Genomic DNA, 23,436 nt, shown 5'->3' on the forward strand with positions numbered 1-23,436 from the left:
GGAGTGGAATCAGCAGTATTTTGGCAATGTAGAGGAAAACAGAAACACTAAGTGGAAGGAAATACAAGATTTAGAAAGACTACAAGAAGGGAGACCACTTACTGAGGAGGAGCAAGCACAGAAAACTTTGCTGGTTGCAGATCTTGAGAGGATAATCCTACAAGAAGAAATGTCATGGTGCCAGAAATCAAGAGCTTTTTTGTTAAAGGAAGGGGATCGGAGCACAAAGTTTTTCCATAAAATTGCAAACTCATAGAAGAAATAATCAATGTTTTGAATACCGTACCGGATGCTGTACTGGTCAAGGCACTGGAACGAAATATTTCGGTACTAATACCGTTTTGTGTACCTTTTGGAGATAGTCGATATATGAATAAATTATATATATAAATATATATAAATTATATTCCAAAATAATAGTCTATATATGAATAAATTATATATAAATACATATATATATAAATTATAAATAGTCTAGCTTGAATTGAGGGTAAAAAAATATGCTTATAGTTTGAAAAAATAAAAAAAAATAAAAATTAAAGGCCAAAATAGCGGCCGGTACAAGCTAAAATACAGGCCAAAATGCAGGCCGGTATTTGGGCCGGTACGAAACACATATGATACCTGTATCGGCCACTGGGCCGGTACGGTACGAAATTAAAAACACTGGAAATAATACCATTGAGGTGCTGAAAATTGAAGGGGTTGAGTGTAGAGAAGAAGAAGTAATACAAGATCACATGGTCAATTTCTTTAAAAAGCTTCTTACTGAGCAGGTGGGGTGGAGGCCGACTCTAAATGGATTGGTTTTTGACACTATTGAGCTGGGGGATGTTGCTAGGATGGAGAGGGCTTTCGAAGAGAAAGGGGTTTATGATGTAGTAAGGAAAATGACAAAAGGTAAGGCACCCGGCCCTATGGATTCTTTATGGTTTTTTTCCAAGAATGTTGGGAGGTGATTAAAGAAGACCTTTTGAAGGTGTTTCAGGAGTTTTTCTCGGTAGGAAAATTTGAAAAAAGCCTCAATACCACTTTTCTTGCTTTAATCCCTAAAAAGGTAGAGGGCATTGAGATAACAGATTTTCGGCCTATTAGCCTAGTGAATAGTACATACAAGATTATTGCAAAGGTGCTTACTAATCTTTTAAGCGGGGTCTTGGGGAAGATTGTTACTAAACCTCAAAATGCATTTGTGAAGGGTAGATAGATCCTTGATGCGGCTCTAATAGTAAATGAATGTCTGGACAGTAGATCGAAGGTTGGCAGCTCAGGTCTTATGTGTAAGTTAGATATGGAGAAGGCGTATGATCACGTTAATTGGGATTTTCTTCTATATCTATTGGGTAGGTGTGGGTTTGGAGAAAGGTGGAGGTCTTGGATCAACTGGTGTATATTTGGGGTAAGATTCTCTATGTTAATCAACGGCAGCCTAAAGGGTTTCTTCCCGAGCTCTCGAGATTTGAGACAAGGGGATACATTATCTCCTCTACTTTTTGTTATTGTTATGGAGGCACTAAGTAGGATGATCTCGGCTTTAGTAACTATTGGTTTCATTAGTGGTTTCCAGATTGGATCGTCGAGTAGGGGTATCACTACTATTTCACATTTGTTGTTTGCAGATGATACGCTTATTATGTGTGAAGCCGACAAGATCAGTTGAGGGCTGTGAAGGCGCTGCTGCTTTGTTTTGAAGCAGTGTCTGGTTTAAAAGTGAATTATGATAAATCCGAGTTGGTGCCTATTGGAGAAGTTCAGAATATAAGAGAGTTGGCTGGCATACTGGGTTGTAAGATAGCGTTTTTCCCTATGAGTTATTTGGGATTACCGTTGGGTATAGTCTCGAGGGCACACGCTCTATTTGGGATACAACGATTGAAAAAGTAGAGAAGAGACTGGTAGGTTGGAAGAGAATGTATTTGTTAAAAGGGGGCCGGATTACGCTTATTAAAAGTACACTTTCTAATCTTCCCACTTACTTCTTATCCTTATTCCCTATACCGGCAAGTGTGGCAGGTCGACTTCAGAAGCTACAGAGAGATTTTCTGTGGGGGGGCTTAGGAGAAGAGGTTAAATTCCATCTAATTGTAACACCCCATTCCCGTAGGATAGAGATATTACCAACATTTAAAACAGAATGCCCGGTAAAGAGATTCATATCCTGAATTACCTCATTTATTGAATTTCATCAAAACGTTAAAACTGAATTGAACATGATTGTTTTGGAAACTGAACGAAATATAAAGAAACATAACTAATCCTATGCATGACATAAAAGAAATCTAATTCTGGTGATAAAATCACTTATTCATTCCTAAGTCTTGGTACTAGATCTACTTCTGGCCATCCAGCTCTTCATCAACATAGACATCATCTGCGAGAATTAGACATGGAAGAAACAAGAAACACACAAAAATAATGAGTTGAATACTCAGTAAGTAGTACATCGTATCGTAAAATATAGTCCTTGCCTAACATACAATTCATTTCTAGGATACCCTTCAGAACGTACATACAACTTCATGGATTTCAATCAAATACGTAACATGATCTTCTGGAAGACTTTACATACATATATCATCACAGATTTACATGGCACACATTTTCATTATTAACATAAGCGGAAACATATATAATCAAAGCATGTCATTGTGAATGCATAACGTCCTAGTTATCTTGTATTAACATGGAGTGAAGCACGCTTGAGTCCGTGTTTCACTTAACTTGCATAATATGGAGTGAAACACGCTTGAATCCGTGTTTCACTTAACTTGCATAACATGGAGTGAAACACGCTTGAGTCCGTGTTTCACTTAACTTGCATAACATGGAGTGAAACATGCTTGAGTCCGTGTTTCACTTAACTTGCATATCATGAAGTGAAACACGCTTGAGTCCGTGTTTCACTAAACTTGTGGTTAACCACGCTTGAGTCCGTGATACCGTTACATTTCTTATCTTTCTTAATGCATGAGATTTGCTTCATGAACATCTCTAACATGGCATAATCTTGTACATGGTATAGCGTAACATGACATGGCATGGCATATTCTTGTACATGGCATATTCTTGTATGATTTAGCATGGCATATCTTTGTACATGGCATATTCTTGTATGATTTAGCATGGCATATTCTTGTATGATTTAGCATGGCATAGTATAACGTGATATTACATAACATGCTATGAATGTTTTATGACGTTCCAAGGCATACATGATCCAGGTACTACTTGAACATGGCATACATGGTTTAAGTATTACACAAACATGGCATATATATAACCTAAGCATTTCATGAACATGGCTTGCATAATCTGACTATTACATGGCATACTTGACTTTGAACTACTACTTCAACATTTCATGGCTTTCATGTGAATTTAGTAACATTAAATCAATCAACAATAAATTCATTCACTCAAGTATAATCTCATATTTCATCAAGACCGAAAAGTAAACTAACCTTGACTTGCTTCTTAGTGTAGCGTAGTTAACAATCATAAGCACATCACATTTTTTTATACATAATAATAATATTCACAATACGTATTTATTAATATGATCATACTATTTACCTCTTAGCGCTGCTTCCTGATTTTCAACTTGTAGCGCGTTACAGGAGAGAGAGCTGTGCGATGCTCACCGAGGGAGAGCAGAGTGCGTCGGCGGCTCTAGGTGGCTAGAAGTGACCGGCGACGTGACTGGGGGAGTCCTTGAGGGGGTGGGTTCAACGGGGTTGAGTTGGCCGGCGTTTTCTGGCGCCGTGGGTAGGGCTCCGACGTCCCGGGGTGGTCGACGATGGTTGGGTAGAGGTATGGTTTAAGCGGGAATGTTGTTTCTCTTGATATATCAACGTGTGAATCACAGAGGCTTGAGAGTCTTTTATAGGCGATGGGAGGAAGCAACGTGAAGAGATTGGTTGAAATTTGAAATTGCCTAGACTTTAGGAACCTATTCTCACGTGGATACCGTTTCTGAGAGAGTTTGAAAAGTTTGACTTGGAGTTGCTCAAACTCTGGAAACCGAAACTCACACGGGGACTAAGTGGATAGAATATTCGAAGTTTTAAAAGGAAAGGAATCACTAACTCGATCTATCTGTTATCACAAAATCTAAAATAAATAAATAAATATAAAGAAATTAAATACCAATAAATGAATAAATAAAATACTAATTTTAAACCCTAAATTTAGACCCGTATGTTACACTAATGAAGTGGGAGATGGTGTGCCGTCCTATCTCTAATGGCGGCTTGGGTATTAGAAATTTGAGGTTGTTCAATCGGGCGCTACTTGGTAAATGGTTGTGGCGATATATCAAGGAACCAAAAGCCTTATGGAAGACTGTGATCAAGAACAAATATGGCGATTTAGGGGAGGGTTGGTGTACTAGAGAAGTTAGAGGGGCCTCTGGAATGGGGCTATGGAAACACATTAGAAGAGGGTGGGAGGTCTTCTGTCAACACACTAGACTGCAACTGGGTATAGGCTCCAAGATCAGATTTTGGAAGGATGTATGGTGTACCAATAGTTCTCTACAAGACGTGTTTCCTACACTTTTCTTGATTGCAAATGCTAAAGATGCCATGGTGGCGGAGGTTATGGAAGTTGCAGGAAGGAACATTCACTGGAATATCAACTTCAACTGGGCAGCACAGGATTGGGAGATGGAGAGTTTTGTAGATTTTTATAGTCTCTTGTATTCTTGTCGTCCAAATATTCAGCATGAAGATGATATGTGGTGGAGTCCAGCAAGGAAAGGGGTGTTCACTATTCGTTCCTTCTAGAAGGTGCTCACACAAGTTCTTGAGATACAGTTTCTCTGGAGAAAGCTTTGGCGTAACAAGGCTCCTCCCAAAGCTTCTTTCTTTGTGTGGACAACGTCTTTAGGGAAGATTCTCACTGCGGATAATCTGAGAAAGAGAAAGATAATTATTGCAGACCGGTTTTGCATGTGTAAAAGAGAGGGTGAGTCAGTGAATCATTTACTTGTACATTGCGAAGTAGCCAGGACTATATGGGATGAGGTGTTTAACAGAATGGACATAGCATGGGTTATGTCGAAAACCGTGTTGGATGTTTTGGCTTGCTGGACCTCAATTCGAGGTGTGCGATAGATCAAAGCGGTTTGGAAGATGATTCCTATCTGTATTATGTGATGCCTGTGGTAGGAGCACAATGAGAGGACTTTTGAAGACAGAGAGATCTATGGCGGAGTTAAAAACGTTATTTTTTAGGACTCTTTGTACTTGGGCCATTGCTGTGAACTTTAATGGTATAGATTTTCATGATTTCTTAGTTTCTATTGCCCCTACATAAATAGGGCATTTTTGACTTTGTAATTGACAGTTGAATGGATGAATAAATACTTATTTTACTTATATAAAAAAAAGTATACACAGAAAATGCCTTAGTTCCTCTAAGCACTAGTGAGGAATACAAACAAATCATGAAATCTGTCCTCATTACAACTAATGCCCGAAGCCCAAGGAAATAAATTATTATAAAAGAATCTCTTCAGCTCATCCAAGGAACACTCCTGGTCTTCAAAACACCTCTTATTTCTCTCCATCCACAAACACCTCATAATGCAAAAGGGAATCATTTTCCACACAATGACAATGTGAGCATTTCCCCTAATACATTTCCAGCACCTAAGAATATCCATAACTCTTCCAGGCATAACCCATGCCATAACAGTCCGGTTAAAGATCTCATTCCACAAGAACCGAGCCACCTCACAATGTAACAAATGATGATCCATGGATTCTCCATTTTTCTTACACAAGAAACACCAATCCATAATGATGAGATCACGTTTCCTCAAATTATCAGTGGTGAGCAATCTCCCAATAGAAGCATTCCATACAAAAAAAGCAATCTTAGAAGGGACCTTACACTTCCAAATAGCCTTCCAAGGAAAATAATGATCATTAGAGTCTCCTGAGAGAGCCTTGTAATAGGAGTGCACTGAAAACCTATTACTCCCAACCGGAATCCAAATCATCGTATTCTCCATCACATTACCGAATGACATAGCATACAAGGAATCGAAAAAGTCAGCAAACATTCCAAGTTCCCAATCATGAGCTGCTCTAAAAAAAATTGACATTTCAATGGAAAGAACCATTGGAACACACTAACAAATCAGCCACCACAGCCTCTTTATCGCTAGAAATCTGGTAAAGAGACTGAAAAATACGAGCCCTTGTACCACATCAAACATCATGCCAAAAGTAAACACTGTGACCATTTCCAACTGCCAACCTAAAAAAGTTGGAGAACCTCTCCCATCCGGAACGAATGTTTTTCCACAAACCCACACCATATGCCCCCCTAACTTCATTAAAACACCAATCCCCCCTCAAGCTCCCTATATTTTGAATCTATAACAACTCTCCACAAGCCTTCCCCTTCCTGATGATATCTCCACAACCATTTCGCCAAAAATGCTTTATTGAAGGTCCTCAAGTTGTGCACTCCCAAACCACCACAAATTACTGGAGAACATACTTTATCCCAACCAACAAAATGAAACTTGGCTTCCTCCCCAATATCTCCCCAAAGGAAACTACAAAATCTTTTCTCAATACGAGATGTCACACCTACAGGTAGCGGAAATAAAGACAGCAAGTATGTAGGGAGGTTAGATAAAGTGCTTTTGATAAGAGTTAATCTACTGCCCTTTGACAAATAAATTCTTTTCCATCCTGACAACCTTCTATCAATCTTTTTCAACACACCTTCCCAGATAGGGTTTTGATAAGAGTTAATCTACTGCCCTTTGACAAATAAATTCTTTTCCATCCTGACAACCTTCTATCAATCTTTTTCAACACACCTTCCCAGATAGGGTTCGTCTTGAAAGCAGCCCCCAATGGAAGACCATGATATTTCTTGGGTCGCAATAATACCTTACACAGCCCAGGATGTTTGCCAATCCCTGAACATTAAACACTGTACCTGCAGGAACCATTTCAGAGTTCGAAAGATTCACCTTCAAGCCCGAAACAGCTCCAAAACAAAGCAAAAGAGCCCTCAAATATTGAACATGACCACGGTCTGGCTCACAAGAAAGTAAAGTATCATCGGCAAAGAGAAGATGAGAAATATTAACACCTCCCATGGAAAAACCAGCAAGAAGACCTCCATCGACAGCCTATTTACTTCTATTAATAAAATCTTATTTTACCTATAAAAAAAAGTATTGATGGAGATTGTCTCTTACAAATTAGTTGTGGTGATAAAAGATTGAGTGGTCTTTCTCCATCACTTTCCCCTTGTGCAGTACTTTATTTCAGCTCTCATGCTCTATGCCAGCTGCTTGCAGAAACCCCTTTCAGAAAGGAGATATAATATAATGTTGCCTCTCCACTAGGTTCTACAATGCAGCTACTAGAAAGAAACACTGGTCAACATTTTTACTTTCCTTATGTTTTCTCTTGTTGTTCCCGTCTTTGCTGCAAATCACCGTTTCAGGCTTATTTCTTCGATTAGGAGGCTCAAACCTAGATTTTCTCATCTAAGGTTACAAATCCTCTTAATTGTCAAATGATGCTGAAACTCATTTTCAATTTCCTGCAAAAAGGGATCCCTCTGCAGCTTTTAAATCATGATATCAAACTACATCCCAACAATCACTGATATTCTGTCATGATATCAAACTACATCCCAACAATCACTGATATTCTGTCTGTTGAGTTGAATCTATACTTCCGTTTAGTGTTTCAATTTTTTTTTTTCCCAAGCAATCATATTTGGTTTTCCTTTATGATATGGGGAATCCCTTCAATCCTTGTCCTATGTGTCACATTGGAGATACAATTTGTATTTAGATGACCTCATTTTCTTTTCAAGTATGGATTTTTCACATGATAACTAGGTTTTAAAATAGTGATTATTGGGAGGCACCCTGCAAAGCATTAGTAAGCTAATTTACCTACTTGGTCTGAGCAGAAACTTGGAAACATGCTTTAACCTATTGATTATAAGAATCATACAGTATGGGCTAGTCTAACTGCTTTACGTATCTTAACAATTTCACATGGAAAGAAGGCGAGGACAAAAGAGAAAGATGAACAGCAAGGAGATCTTCCTCTGCTTTTTTCTCATGTGGTCGTGAAGAAATGAAAAGCTCCATGCCCATTTGTTATACGTGCCCTTTTTAACTTCTATTCTATATTAACGCGATCTATATTAATGTTATTATATTCATGTCTCTGATTTCCTTTGAATTTAATCCCCCCAGCCCTTTCCTTGGGTTGTGCCCCCTGCGATCTTAATAAAATTGACTTATAAAAAAGAAAGTTTCATCCTTCTGTAGTTCCCTGTACTTGTAATTCTCATCAAACCGTAATTGTGAACGTTCTTAAAAATTTGTTCTATCTTTCTATCTTGGGACATGTAATGTGGAATGAGACGATTTGTTTGGTGTTACAGTTGTGTTTAGTTATATGGTATTTTCAACTTCCTTAGTGAAATCTTAGCAAATCAGTAGTACCTTGATCAGCTTGACCATGTTAAGAATTTTTGGGTTATAATGTACATAAAACAAATGCATTTGTGCTTTTAAAAAAAAATTATTGTCATGTAGAGTGCACTTTCACAAAGAGGTGGTGAAGTAAACCTGACTTTGGGTGGCATTGACTTAAACAATACTGGGAGGTATGCATCGTCACTTCAATTTCCTTGGAGTAATGTTCTTAACCATCTGGCTTATAGCTGTAACTGTTTATCTTGCAGTGTTGTAGTTAGAGAAGATAAAAAACTATTGACCATATTGTTTCCAGATGGTTGTGACGGCCGAGCGTTCACCCTAAAGGTGCTTCATTTACAAGTGTATTATCACTATTAGTTTCTTCCAGAGTGACAGAAATCTGCATCACTGCTTCTCATTTTCCTGTAAACGGTTTGTTTTTATGCACTTTTTTTTTTTTTTTTTTCTCAAATGTGTGTTTTCTCCTATTTCCAGGCTGAGACATCTGAGGATTTGTGCCAGTGGAAGACAGCCCTAGAACATGCCCTTGCACAAGCCCCAAGTGCTAACCCTGTTATGGAATACAATCGCATTTTTCGGAATGACACAAATGATTCAGTTGATGGATCTTTACAGCAATGTATGTAATTTATTTGTTCTTCCAACATTTTGGTTAACAATTTTCATTGAAATATCAGTTCATCTGCTAGCTTGTGTTTTAATGCAGCCTTCTTATACACATATTTTTAATAAGTATGTTTACACGCATCTGACACATACATGCCTAATATATATATTTATCTTCACTTGGTTATACATATACTCTAGTATCACAAGATTTCATGTTTATCATCTAGGGAGGGATAAGCGTCCTGTTAAATGCTTGGTTGTTGGAAGACCAATTCTGCTTGCACTAGAAGATATTGATGGTGGTCCATCCTTTCTTGAGAAAGCACTTTGTTTTCTTGAGAAGTATGGTAAGTGCTGATATCAAATTCCGGTTGGTTTGTTTTTTTTTTTCAACTTCTCTTAATCTGTGGTGTTTTTTCCCCTTTTATGTTGTTTTCCCCCTTCGCTCCGTGGTCTCATTTATTTATATTTACATAACTGTTCCTTTGCTCTCTCCTCCTTTCTCAAGTTATATAGCCGAGAAACATTCCTTGCTCATGACACCATAATGGGTATATTTAATGAGTAATGATTTGTATAAGCCCAAATAAACGAGCCCTATACAGTCCCTCTGTAAAAAAGTGGACCCCACCATGAAAAAGTGTAAAAAAACCTTTTCTTTTTTTGGTGGGACCCACTTTTTTACAAAGGGCCTGTGCAGAGCTTGTCTATTTGGAGCTTGTACGTAGCATTACTCATATTTCATAGCTCCTATAACTTTTGGATCTTTAAATTTCTTTCTAAGATTTGAAAAAAGGAGTCCTTTACATCCCAACTTTTATTGCCAATTGATATAGAGATCTAGGTTTTCTAATAGGATTGTTCACCCATTTTCTCTTCTAGTGGAGTTGATTTTGGATTGGAATTTCCTCTTACAGTTCATGCTTTACTAGCTAACACCGCCTTTAGGACTGGCAATGGGATTGATTGGCTTGATATTTTTCCTGTCATATCTACTTTGTTGACTTAGGAACTTAATATGAGTTTTGAATTTGATTTAGGCTCTGAGCTGTTATCTTGAATACATATAAAATTAATTAATGTTTTTGATAAGTTATTATGAAATAAAATCTAATAGAAACTTTGTACTCCTATAGTTGTTTTCTTCTGGTAGGCCCTCTAAGAAGCATTGCAGAAGATGTCAAAAGCTGGGAAATTAGTTATTTCAAGAATGGCTTGACTCTACTAAAATAAACCTCAAGCACACATGTTATAGATTCATTTTGTAGCATAAGTTGGAAACTTTTTAGATGAGTTGAAACATCTTTCTAGTTCTCTTGGTTCTTGTTCAGTGTTGGGGTATTTTGACAATCTAGCTTCCAGGTTGTAGTATAATAAATTGGGCTTTGCCATGTTATGGACTTTTCTTTTGTGGTGATGTTTAGGTTAATCTATTTTCTATAATTTCATGCAATTATTGGAGAATATCTTCCTAGTTTACTTGATCTTTATTTGCTTAGATTTCAGCTGTTGTTTCTTCCTATATTAGTGGTAGCTAGGTCTGATGGTTTATCATTACTTTTCCATTTGAGAAATGCTACTCTTCACGCTGAATAAGTTACAGTCACACTTGGCTCATGTTATAAGATCCAATTCCCACATTGGGTGTATGGATCACCCACATAGAATATATGATAGGTTGTACATGTAATGGGTGTTAACTTTCCACATTGATTACTTTGTGAAACTAAGCTTTATAAGTGATTCTAGGGAAGTTACAAATTGACTAGCCTTTTCAGGTTATAGCAAAGATGTAGCTAGCGATTTCCCTGGGTTGTTACAAATACGGTTCAATTTAAGTGGGTTTCTATTTAAGTAATTGACATAAGAAACCAATTAAAATGCGCCACATCAGCCTGTGACTGATGACTTATTCAGTGTGAAAAGTAACATTCCTTTTTCCATTTACTTCTTTTCTCTGAGATAAAAACTTATCCGAATTTATGTTGTTTTTGGTTGCATTGTCGGTGTGCAGATCTGGTTGCATGTTCATGATTTGGGGTTAAAAAGAAAAGGCAAAGTAAAATGGTTTATGCTGTGAACCATGACTCAATTTAGTTTTCCCAAAACTGCCTCGACCTGTTAAAAAAAAGTACGTAGAAACTGAAACCTTGGTGATTGAGGTTAGTGTCAACTGGATGATTCTAGATAACTAACAGCCCATCACAATCTACACTTTCCTACTGTAAATTTCATGCATTATTGCTTCTTTTTTCCCCTAAGTCAGGTGTTTTTCCTCTATACTTCTTGTGTATTCAGGTTACACCCCTATACTATCGTGATAAAATTCATTTATTCTGATAAACTTTGCCTTCTGATAGAATTCATTTAATTGGGAGTCCATTCTTTGCCTTCTTGTTATTGACCTTGTTTTTTTTTTTCCACAACAGGAATCAACGTTGAAGGGATTTTACGACAATCTGCAGATGTTGAGGAGGTAGACCGTAGAGTTCAAGAGTATGAACAAGGTATCTGTTCTACTTCTCCAAATGATTTTATTGTTCATACTGGGGTATGAAAACATTATAGATGTCTTTCTGGCTTAACTGGAGTGTCATTTATTGTTGAGCCTATTCTACTTGGTTGTACGCATTCCTTTCAAACTGAGGCCATCCCTTTAATTTCCTTATGCTTTTAAGGCAAGACTGAATTTGTTCCTGATGAGAATGCTCATGTTGTTGGGGACTGCATTAAGGTAATTGTTGTCTTATCTAATCTTCCGTGCAAATAAATTTAATACGTTCGGTTAAAATTCATCACGAGTGTTGGATCTGCAGCTTGTTCTTAGGGAACTACCCTCGTCTCCAGTTCCAGCATCCTGCTGCACTGCATTGCTGGAGGCCTGCAGTAAGTTGAATTATTTATTGTTACATTTTGTTACATTTTTTCGTTTCATTTGTACATATAATTTTTACTATGGATGGTTCATGTTCAATGATATTTTATGTTTTTTCCTTCATTATTCTCTTTAGCATTTATTTGAGAGATCATTGTGGTAAAATCATAGTGGTCACTACATAAAAATGATAAAAATGGAATCAATCATTAAATGGGAAGATATTCTGCTGCACTACAAGGTGGCTAGAGCTTTGTGGGCCTTGGTTTTTCTTTCTTTTTTTTTTTTTTTTTTTTTTTTTTTTTTTCTGTAGCATGGGTCATGCCACAACAGGTGGTAGAGTTGGCTTGTTGAAGAGGTTGGAATGTTGGTTGGTGCAGCACTGAAGTTTGGCGAGTGGCTTCTTTGTGTTTAATGTGGTGTATTTTGAAGGAACACAATACTTGAAGCTTTGAAGATTGAGAGAGTACAGTAGTAGAGCTAAGTGCCATTATGCTTTGAAGATTATCAGCTCATAATAGTTCTAGATTTTCCAATTACCTGGAATTTATGTCTTTTTTTTTTTAACTTCATCTCCCTAATTGGGTGATTTCTCCTGTATAGCTCCTGTGTATATTGGGTTGTGCCCTTTTACACCTTAACAAAATTGTCTTACATGGGAAAAAAGAAAGGGGGTGGGGGGGATAGGGGAAGTTAGCTTACGACACAACCTGACAGAAGCTAAAGACTGATCATTCGTAAGATTTGAAGGTCTGACTATGATTTTTCCCACTATCAACTGCAATGGACAAAAAGTAAGATTTGTGTTGGTTGCTGGCATAATATTCAGAGTTAAAAACAAGAACTTAAGTTCCGCCCTTTTTATGTCACAATTCAGCATTTGGAACCATTCCTTGGGCTTCTACACATCACAGTTCATTTAAAGTCAATGATAAGTTGCTCTTTTTCATTGACTTTAATTACCACATGGGCATTTGATCAGGTTCTATGCCGATAAACTTATTATAACATATAATAGCCTCTCTATCTGGCTGAATGTGATGCTTATGTCTTGGAAACAAATCATAAGTATTACTGTTTATTATGCATCTTTGTAATCATATGGGCATATTTATGGAATAGTAAAAGCCCTTGGTGTTCTGTGATTCTGTCTACTGTTTAGTGGAACTGGTACACTTAGTATCTTAAAGAGAATATGTATTAGATTAAGCTAATATGTATACGTCAGTATACTTGGCTATGCCTATTGATATTAGTAAATTTCTACTTATAAAAAGAATATTGTGAAATCACCACTTGTCCCAAAACCTTAAGCTGATGAGAAGAGGTAGATTTTATTATTTATTTTTATATCTTAACAAATATATATTTCTTATTTTATTATTTTCCAACAAAAGTTGGGTGCCTAGAAGAATCAGTTTATATTTTTTTGGTGGTTAAGTTCGATTCCTATTCTTAGTTGTTCTGTTTCTCTATTTTTTATTGGATAACCTACTGATATTAAAAATTTCTGCTTATCAAAAAGAAATCGATCGGAAAGAGGCTAGAGTAAATGCAATGCGTTCAGCAATAATGGAGACATTTCCTGAACCAAACCGATGTTTATTGCAGAGGTAGTCTATTAACTCTCTTACACGATGCATTCTTCCCTCACATCCTTGTCTGCGTCCTTTGCATTGCCAAGCTTTCCTTTGTTTTTATCATGTTTTATTTTGGGATTTTCTCATTTTTAAAGCATATGTATCCGTAACTGTTAAGTTTCTACGGATCTAAATTGTATGTATCAGTACTTTTTGTCCAATAAAATTATATTGGACAAATTTGTGTTTTTAGCAACTGCTGTTTAGTTGTGATTTGGGCTGTGAAAGCTAGTTCTGAAAATTGCCTCTCCTAAACTCTTTAAGATGGACTTGGTTATTGGGGTTGGGTTTAGTTATGTGTCCAGCTGTTGGATTGGCATGCTTTCCATAGGTTTTCTATAGCCTTATATCATCATGACTTTGGAAGGGAAGTGAAGGTTATGGGTAACATGGTACCCTTTATAATACACTCTTCATTATTGAAGGGAATATGCACCCACTTTACTTCTTTAGTTATAACATAAAGGACTGTATATTACTCTCTATACATGTTCTGAAGATATGGAAGTTCCAGTTGTTTCCTAGGCCATCTCCGTTTTAGCTTATGACAAATAGAGTAGAACTTCTCTTAAATAATTTTCCCAGGCCTTTTTTATCTTACTTATATATATATATATATATATATATATATATATATATATATATAAAAGTTTCCCTAATATATTGGAGATTTTCTCTCTTGTTTAAAGTTCCTTCTCACTGAAAACTTTCTGCCTGTGTCCACAATATTGTTCTGTCCGAACCTATATAAAAAAACAATATTGTTCTGTCCTATAACACTTGAAGTGAAAGAAGAAAATGGAAATTATTGTTGTGGAAATTACAAATATCTAACTATGAAATTTTTATCACTCGTTAAAAAATATGCCTGTGTCCACGATATTGTTCTGTCCTAACCTATAAAAAGAACAATATTGTTCTGTCCTATAACACTTGAAGTGAAAGAAGAAAAAGGAAATTATTGTTGTGGAAATTACAAATATCTAACTGTTTTGCTTATAATGAAATTTTTATCACTCGTTAAAAAATATATATCTAACTGCCAGGGAATGCCCCAAAAGGTTCCATTAAACTGCACATGTTGGTCAAGAGAGGCTGTCAAGCCCAACTCGCCCGGGGATAATTACGAACAGATTTCAGTACCAGCATGTAACGGTTTCCAATTTAGATGTCATAATTGGAGGAAACAACTGATGTGGGAAGATGATTATACTTTTTAAGCTAACAATGGAGGAAGAAATTATGTATGAATTTCCCATCTTTTGCTCATGAAGCAAATATGTAAGGAAACATAATTGATTTTCAAATATTAAAGAATGTCTCCATTAAACACTTGTTTATGGACAATGCTCTAAAGAAAAAAAACTGGATTTGGTGGAAATAGGGGAAGAATTGAATTCAATGATTGGATATGTAAAGAGCATGCAAGGACATGCAATCACAAATGCATTTGATGTAAGTAACTGAATAAAAGACCTTTCATTCGAGCAACAAAATTCTGAGCTTCTTTCACCTGAGGCTTATTGAACGAGAGCTTATTAATTGCAAGTGTCTGGTTATATTTTTAAGATATTCAGCAAGGATTACCATTTGGCTGGTTTTGTGCTTTACCTTCTAGTTAATTTATCATAGACCTAGTATCTGGGTGGTGATCAAACAATAACTTCGTAAGGCAATCTGTATTTCACTTACCAAGGCCCAATATCATAAGCATATAGTTCTAATGCATACATTTCGTTGGCTGAATGTGGAATGGTGGGCTTTGTTAAAATTGTGGACTTTGGGCTAGTCTACACATGCTCTCTAAAGGCAGATTTAAAATGACAGACAAGAGATTCGAATTCCGTGTATCCAGTTAAGCAAGACCTGCTGCCAGCTTCCATATATGCTCTGGTGGTATTATTATTTGGAGAAAACTATTAGGTACTTTCAGAGTACAGATGATGCGGTTCTCCCAACCCATCACAACATGCCTTGACATTAAAATTACTTGTATAAGCTTTACCTTTTAAGATATGGCATCCTATGATAGGTTGGGGATATCACGTGTTTGTACTCTGGGACTATCTAATAATTGCTCTATTACTTATCAGTTTTACGGTGTGAATAAGCTTGAGATATGCATATTTTGTAATTGCAGATTGTAGGATTTTTTTTTCTAAGTAAGATAACATTTTATTTATTTTTTGATAAGTAAGAAGATATTTTATTAATCTAAAGATAGGCAGAGCCCAAGTACACAGGAAGTATACATGTGATTACACCAATTTAGGAACTAGAAACTGTTACAAGGAAATCATGGAAGCTGAGACCATTTAAATCTATAGCAATGGCCCACATAAATAAAGTCTTCTGAAAAAAACTCTTAAACTCTTCCAAGGAGCATTCATGATCTTCAAAATGTCTATTATTTCTTTTTTTTGATAAATAAATAAATTATATTGATCAAAGAAAGGCAAAGCCAGTATACAACTCTGATGCCCTAACTAGGTAGGCACATTAGAGGCAAGAAAATCATGTAGGGCCATGCCATTAAAATCCATAGCAATAGCCCAACTACATAGAGTTCTAAAAAGTAAAACTTTAAGCTCCTCCGACGATCTTTCCTGGTCTTCGAAAGTCCACTCATTGCGCTCTTGCCATAAGCACCACATAATGCAAAGAGGGATCATCTTCCAAATTGCTTTAATTGGTTGCCTGCCTCTTATGTTAGACCAACTAGCCATAGCTGCCTCCAAGGTCTTTGGCATAACCCAGGCCATATCCAGTCTGGCGAATACCTCATTCTAGAGAATCCTTGCTATATCACAATGCAAGAGGAGATGCTCTACCGACTCTCCCCCTCCTCAACACATGCAACACCAGTCTGCAATAATAATCCTCATTTTCCTCAAGTTATTAGTGGTGAGTATTTTCCCCAAAGAAGCAGTCCATATAAAGAAAGAAGCTTTAGGAGGTGCCTTGTGTCTCCAGATCTTTCTCCAAGGGAACTGAGTATTAGACTCTTGATAAAGGGCCTTATAGAAAGAACGAACGGAAAAAGTACCTTTGTCTGCTAGAGTCCATCACATAACATCCTCTTGTCGCCTATTTTGTCTCATAGAATATATGAGGCCATGGAAATCTTCAAGGGTGCTTATTTCCCAATCCTGTACAGCCCTACTAAAATTAATGTTCCAAAGGATCTGTCCCCCCGATATCTCCATAACTTCCGCCACTGAAGCATCCTTAGCACTTGCAATCTGGAAAAGAGAAGGATACAAATCTTGTAGAGCCCTATTGCCACACCAAACGTCTCTCCAGAATTTGATCCTCGAGCCCACACCCAACTGAAGCTTAACATAACAGCTAAACACCCCCCATCCTCTTCTTATATATTTCCACAAACCAACTCCATAGCCCCCCCTGACTTCTCTAGTACACCAATCCCCCCATAAACCACCATATTTCTTCTCAATCACCAATTTCCATAGATTGTTTGGTTCCTTGGCAAATCTCCACAGCCACTTGCCTAATAATGTTGGATTGAATACCCTTAGATTTCTAACCCCCAAACCTCCACCAGAGATAGGACGATAGACCTGCTCCCACTTTACCAGGTGAAACTTGAACTCCTACTCCATACCCCCCCCCCCCCCCCCTCTCTAGGTAGGTTTGAAAGTGTACTCTTTCAAATAAGTACGGTTCACCACACTAGCCGGTATTGGGAAAAGAGATAAAAAATAAGTAGGTAGGTTTGAAAGTGTACTCTTTATTAAGGGTACACTTTCACCAAATGCACCAAAAAATACAAATGGGAGCCATCTTCTCCACACAGCTGCAATCTGTGGTGTCCCTGTGATCCCTCTCCAACTTGCTAGTAGTTCAACCACCCTCCTCGGCATTACCCATGCTAATCCCACTCTGCTGAAAAGGTAATTCCATATGGCTCGAGCAAACTCACAATGTAGGAGTAAATGATCCACTGTTTCACCACTATTTCTGCAAACTCATAAGATAACATTTTATTAATAGAAGTAAATAGGCATAGCTCAAGTACACAGGAGATATACACCTAGTTACATAAAAAGGAGCTAGAAAGAGATACAAGAAAGTCATTGAAGCAAGCTCCACTAAGAACACAAGAAGATGCCCTAAGAAATAAAGAATGGAAGAAGAAACTTCTTAGCTCATCCGAAGAACGTTTCTTGTTTTCAAAGCTCCACTAAGAACACAAGAAGATGCCCTAAGAAATAAAGAATGGAAGAAGAAACTTCTTAGCTCATCCGAAGAACGTTTCTTGTTTTCAAAACTTCTTCCATTCCTTTAAATCCATAAGCACAACATGATACATAGAGGAATCGTCCTTCATACATCCTCAATATATGAACTGGCCCTGCATCGTTGCCAACAATAAATAAATCAACCACCCTCTTGGGCATTACCCAAGCAATGCCCATTCTATGAAAATATTGTAGGATTCTTCGGTATAGTTTGTTGTGGACTGTATTTTCTTACTTAAGATCTAGTATTTAAAGTCTTTTTTTTTTTTTTTTTTCCAGTAATTATCTTCATGATGTTATCCACAGAATTCTGAAGATGATGCATACAATTTCTTCTCATGCTCATGAGAACCGGATGACTCCATCTGCTGTTGCTGCTTGCATGGCACCTTTGCTCCTACGCCCTCTATTAGCTGGCGAGTGTGAGTTGGAGGACATCTTTGAAATTAATGGTGATAATTCAGCCCAGCTTCTTGCTGCGGCAACTGCTGCTAATAATGCTCAAGCAATTATTACAACTCTCTTAGAGGAGTACGATAATTTCTTTGATGTAAGATACCCTTCATCCAGCAGACTCTTTTTTTTTTTTTTTTTTAAAAAAAAAAAAAGAAAAGAAAAATAGGCATGGCTTAACTTCTTTCTGTCATTCTAACTTCACATATTTTAAAGGTAAGCCTTGGATTTATGATATCGGACATAGTCATATGTTACATGGAATTCCAGCAGTGTGAGTAGTGCAGATTGCTGTTAATGTTATCTCAATGCTCACACTGGTGTTAATGTTCTCTCAACTCGGGTACCATGAGCTAGATTGCTGTGTCCATATAACACAGGCTAGGATGTGGACAATTCTGATTTTAGCTTTTGAAATTGTGCCAGACTTTATCTTTATTTGATTCTCAAGCTCGTGTCTATTTTTCCATAATCAATTTGTAGTGCTTAGCTATCCTGATCTGTTGTTTCAGGATGAAAACCTTAATAGATGCTCCATCTCAGCTGATTCGCAGATTGAAAACGGTGGGACAGATGATTCAACTGATGATGAAAATCTAGATATGAAAGATAATGGTTATCATGATGCTGAAAATGAAGCTGATCCAGAAACAGATGATGATCGTGAACGTGTTCACAGCGGAAAATTGAGTGAAAGTAGTGGTTGTGCTGGCTGTGATCTTTACGATTATAAGGTTCTCTCTCTCTCTCTCTCTCTCTAAACACAGAATGACAAACTCGTGAAGAAGCACAACTATTGAAAAAGAGAGAATATATTTGCAACCGTGAATTATGCAACCGCCGCGTAATCACTTTGAAAAAAGTGAATAAAACATGGAACCCACATGAAAAAATTAATTTTTTAACAGTGGACCCTACTCTTTTTCAAACCGATTACGTGGCTTTTACGCAGTTCACGGTTGTATGTAGAATTACTCGTTGAAAAATTTATTTACGCATAGAGATGTGTGTCTGCTTATATGCATGTGGATATGTTTTTGTAGATTCACAAAGAGATGCCCATTGAACCAAAATATATTTTGATTTTCAATCTTGTGTAAAATTGCATCTTCAGTATTCTTACCTTTGCTGCTTCGCTGCTTCAAGTATAACATGGATACGTTACATATGAAGGATTATGTTTATCTCATGCTGTTCGATGTGTCAGAAATGTCATCTATAACCATCGGATGTTGATCCTGCTTTTAATATTCATGGTCTTTATCTAAATTAGCTACTTTGTTCACAACTAAGTCAACTTTCATTGAATCTAGCCAAACCTTAGATGTCAACTACCTTCTTTTTTTAATTTTTTTGATAGGTAATCAAGAAATTTTATTCATAGAAATAGGCAAAGCCCATGTACACAGGTAGTATACTTAAGAAGCACCTAGCTAGAGGTTACAATCGAAAGTAGAAGGTCATGGACACTAGGGCAGGTTTGGGGCATGGGATGAGACATAAAATTCTCATCTAATCTCATTTTATCTCATCCATCTTATTCCTAAATATAATTCAAATACAAAATTGTTAAACTAATCATTACAACTTTTTTAAATTTTCAAATAAAAAATAAAAAATAAAAAACAATTCCAAATTTTTTAAATCCCAAACAAAAATAATATTGTAAAACTATAATCTTATAATATTTTAACTTTATAATATTTTTTATTCAACTTTTTCTTTCTCATTTTTTAAAACTCAAAAAATACTCAACTCAAATTATCTCACTACTATTCATAAACTATCTTACTACTATTCACAAAACTCTCATCTCATCTCATCTCATCTCACTCTCCAAACTTGTCCTAGTCCGTTACAAACTATGGCCCCAGCCCATAAGAACAATGACTTAAATATGAAATTTTTTTAGCTCATCCATTGTTCTCTCGCGATCTTCAAAGCTTCTAGCATTTTTGTCCCTCCAAATACACCAACACATACAAATAGGAACCATTCGCCAAATGGCCGCCACTTGTGAGTTACCGTGAAGGCCTCTCCAACTTGCGAGGAAATCCACCAATCTAAGAGGCATGACCTATGACAATCTGATTCTCGTGAAAAAATCATCCCACATGATCCTGGTCACCTCACAGTATAAAAGCAAATGATCTACTGATTCTTTATGCTTCTTACACATACAACACCAATCTAGCACAATTACCCGGCACTTCAGATTATTTGTAGTTAGGATCTTGTCCAGTGATGCTGTCCAAACGAAAAAAACTGCTTTTGAACAAGCTTTCGTCTGCCATAGACTCTTCCATGGGAACATGGTCATTCCAGGACTCGGTAGAATTTGGTAAAATGATCTAACAGTGAAATTACCTTTCTTGGAATGACTCCAGTGCATCTTATTGCCAGTGCCCCCTGGCATACTTACTGAATACAATGCCGCAAAAAACTCTGTAATAGTCTCCGACTCCCAATCTTGGGCTGCCCAGATGAAATCAAGATTCCATTGAGGGGATCCATTGGAAAAGACCAAAAGATCAGCAATCGCTGCATCCTTTTCTCTTGCAAGCTCAAAGATAACAGGGAAGGTATCTTGGAGCTATGGTTACCACACCATTTGTCATACCAAAATCTGACACGAGAACCATCGCCCACCACAATATGTTCATGTCCTCAAAAGGTCTCCCAATGTCTCCTAATATATTTCCACAACCCCACCCCATGTGTGCCTTGTACCTCATTCGAGCACCAACCTCCTTAAGCCTCTCCAAATTGTGAATCTATAACAGACTTCCATTGGGCCCCCTTTCGTGTTGGTACCTCCACAACCATTTACCCAATAGGGCTTTGATTGAATTTCGTCAAGTGGCGAATCCCCAATCCTCGCCCAGAAATTGGAGTATGAACCATTGACCAATTAACCAGATGAAATTTGAACTCTTTCCCCAATCCACTCCACAATAAATCCCTTTGTAACTTCTCAATGCGGTTAGCTACCTTTGTGGGAAGCAGGAACAAGGACAAAAAGTAGGTGGGTAAGTTTGAAGAGTGCTTCTAATCAAAGTCAACCTACCACCTTTCGACAAATATAACCTCTTCCAAGAAGTCAATCTGTGCTCCACCTTTTTGACCTCACCATTCCAAATCCTTTCAAATTTAAAGGAAGCGCCCAATGGTAAGCTAAGATACTTTGCTTCCAAACACTCATTTCCCTTGGAGAGGATTGTGGAGGAATAAGGCACCTCTCAAAGCACTATTTTTCACTTGGACAACGGCTTTGGGTAAGATTCTTGACTGATAATCTGCAGAAGCGCCGGGTAATTATTCCAGAATGGTGTTGAATGTGCAAGAAAGCTGGCGAGACAATGAATCATCTTTTGCTACATTGTGAGACAACTAGAGCCCTGTGGAGCGACTTGTTCATTCGAATAGGGTTAAATTGGGTGATGCCTGCTACAGTGGTAGAGTTATTGGCTAGTTGGGTAATGTCGGGCGGTGCTCCACAAATCAAAGCTGTGTGGAAAATGGTTCCTATTTGCATTTTGTGGTGCATATGGCGGGAGCGTAACGAGTAGACTTTTGAAGATAAGGAGTGGACAATAGAGGATATTAGCATTCTATTTTTCTGCACCTTATTTCTTTGGGCTATTACTGTAGATTTTAATGGCTTAAATGTACATGATTTTCTTATTTCTTTTATAGCAAACTAGATAGGTTTTATCTCTTGTATACTTTCTTGTGTACTTAGGCTATGCCTATTCTTATTAATACTACCGTTATAAAAAAAAAAGCTAAGATACTTTAGAGGCAGAGATGATACCTTGCAACCCAAGAGTGAAGCTAAACTCCGCTTCACGGATAGCCCCCACTGGCACTAATTCAGACTTTGAAGGTTAATTCTCAAGCCTGATGCAACTTCAAAACTAAGGAGTAGATGGAATTTGTGGAAATATATTTGAATGGGTTAATTCTCAAGCCTAATTCAGACTTTCTTGGAGACCTTGATTAGATGGAATTTCCTTTGATTCAATCCGGAAGGAGGAGGCCTAGTGGTTTGAGAGGCCATTTGAAGAGACAGAGGTGCTCAAAGTTGTGAAAGCTTTGGATGGTGAAAAGGTTCCGGGCCCCTTTAGCTTTCTTTCAAGTGTGTTGGGATATTGTAAGGGAGGATATCATGTGTGTTTTTCATGAGATTCATGAAAGTTGCAAATTTGAGAAGAGCTTAAATGCTACATTCATGACTTTTTTTTTTTAATAAGTAATAGGTAAATTTTATGAATGAGAATGAAATAGGCATAGCCTGTGTACACAAGAGGTATACAAAAGAAACACCTAAATACATTCTATGAATGATAAATTAAAGACAAAAAGTCATGCACATTGTTCCCATCTAGTACAATAGCTGAAAACCAAAGCATTAAAGTGTGTACTAAGAAATTCTGCAGCTCCACCATTGTGCGCTCCTTGTCTTCAAAACAACGCTCATTCCTTTTCGACCAAATGCACCACATGATGCACAATGGGATCATCTTCCACACTGCCGCCACTTAGGGATAGCCTTGAATCATTTTCTAACAGCCTAATAAATCCACCACCCTCGATGACATTACCCAAGCAATATCAACCCTTCTAAAGATTTCATCCCACAACACCCTTGCCACCTCACAGTGCAATAAGAGAGGATCCACTGATTCTCCATTTTTTTTACACATATACCACCAATCCAACACAACACATCCCCTCTTCCTCTAAATTGTCCGTGGTTAAAATCTTCCCAAGGGTAGCAGTCCATACAAAGAAAGCTATTTTAGAAGGCATACGAGACCGCCAAATATTCTTCCAAGGGAAGGGAGCGTTAGCTTCTGATGTTAATAATTTGTAATACACCCTGACTATATATTTCTTGCTATCATTAAACCTCCACTGCATTCTATCTCTCTATGCCGTGAGGTGTCCCATGGAGTATAGCAATCTGAAAAAATCAGAGATGGTGGACAATTCCCAAACATGAAGGTCCCTATTAAAAAGGATATTCCTTTGGTAAGAGCTGTGGGAGAACACCTGCACATCCGCCACTGAAGTATCCCTATTAGTAGCAATACGATAGAG

At 37.3% G+C, this 23,436-nt stretch overlaps 1 protein-coding gene and 1 long non-coding RNA gene across 7 annotated transcripts in view; one reads left to right on the plus strand and one right to left on the minus strand.

Moving 5' to 3' along the window:
- Window positions 1–23,436, plus strand: part of LOC121241094 (rho GTPase-activating protein 7-like) — a 59,930-nt gene that overhangs the window by 19,231 nt on the left and 17,263 nt on the right. For all 6 annotated transcript variants that reach the window (XM_041138704.1, XM_041138706.1, XM_041138703.1 and 3 more), the window contains 10 exons: window positions 8,591–8,661; window positions 8,740–8,818; window positions 8,969–9,113; window positions 9,331–9,450; window positions 11,533–11,610; window positions 11,782–11,837; window positions 11,920–11,989; window positions 13,504–13,591; window positions 18,187–18,430; window positions 18,846–19,067. In XM_041138704.1, coding sequence (XP_040994638.1) covers window positions 8,591–8,661; window positions 8,740–8,818; window positions 8,969–9,113; window positions 9,331–9,450; window positions 11,533–11,610; window positions 11,782–11,837; window positions 11,920–11,989; window positions 13,504–13,591; window positions 18,187–18,430; window positions 18,846–19,067 — 1,173 coding nt within the window. The remainder of the gene's footprint in view (window positions 1–8,590; window positions 8,662–8,739; window positions 8,819–8,968; window positions 9,114–9,330; window positions 9,451–11,532; window positions 11,611–11,781; window positions 11,838–11,919; window positions 11,990–13,503; window positions 13,592–18,186; window positions 18,431–18,845; window positions 19,068–23,436) is intronic.
- Window positions 20,246–21,602, minus strand: LOC121241098. Its single transcript, XR_005935658.1, has 3 exons — window positions 21,592–21,602; window positions 20,954–20,959; window positions 20,246–20,754 (listed from the first exon to the last, which is right to left on the minus strand). It is a non-coding gene; the product is annotated as an uncharacterized LOC121241098 (long non-coding RNA).

Source organism: Juglans microcarpa x Juglans regia, chromosome 7S (assembly GCF_004785595.1).
Source record: "Juglans microcarpa x Juglans regia isolate MS1-56 chromosome 7S, Jm3101_v1.0, whole genome shotgun sequence".
In the NCBI taxonomy this organism is placed as follows: domain Eukaryota; kingdom Viridiplantae; phylum Streptophyta; class Magnoliopsida; order Fagales; family Juglandaceae; genus Juglans; species Juglans microcarpa x Juglans regia.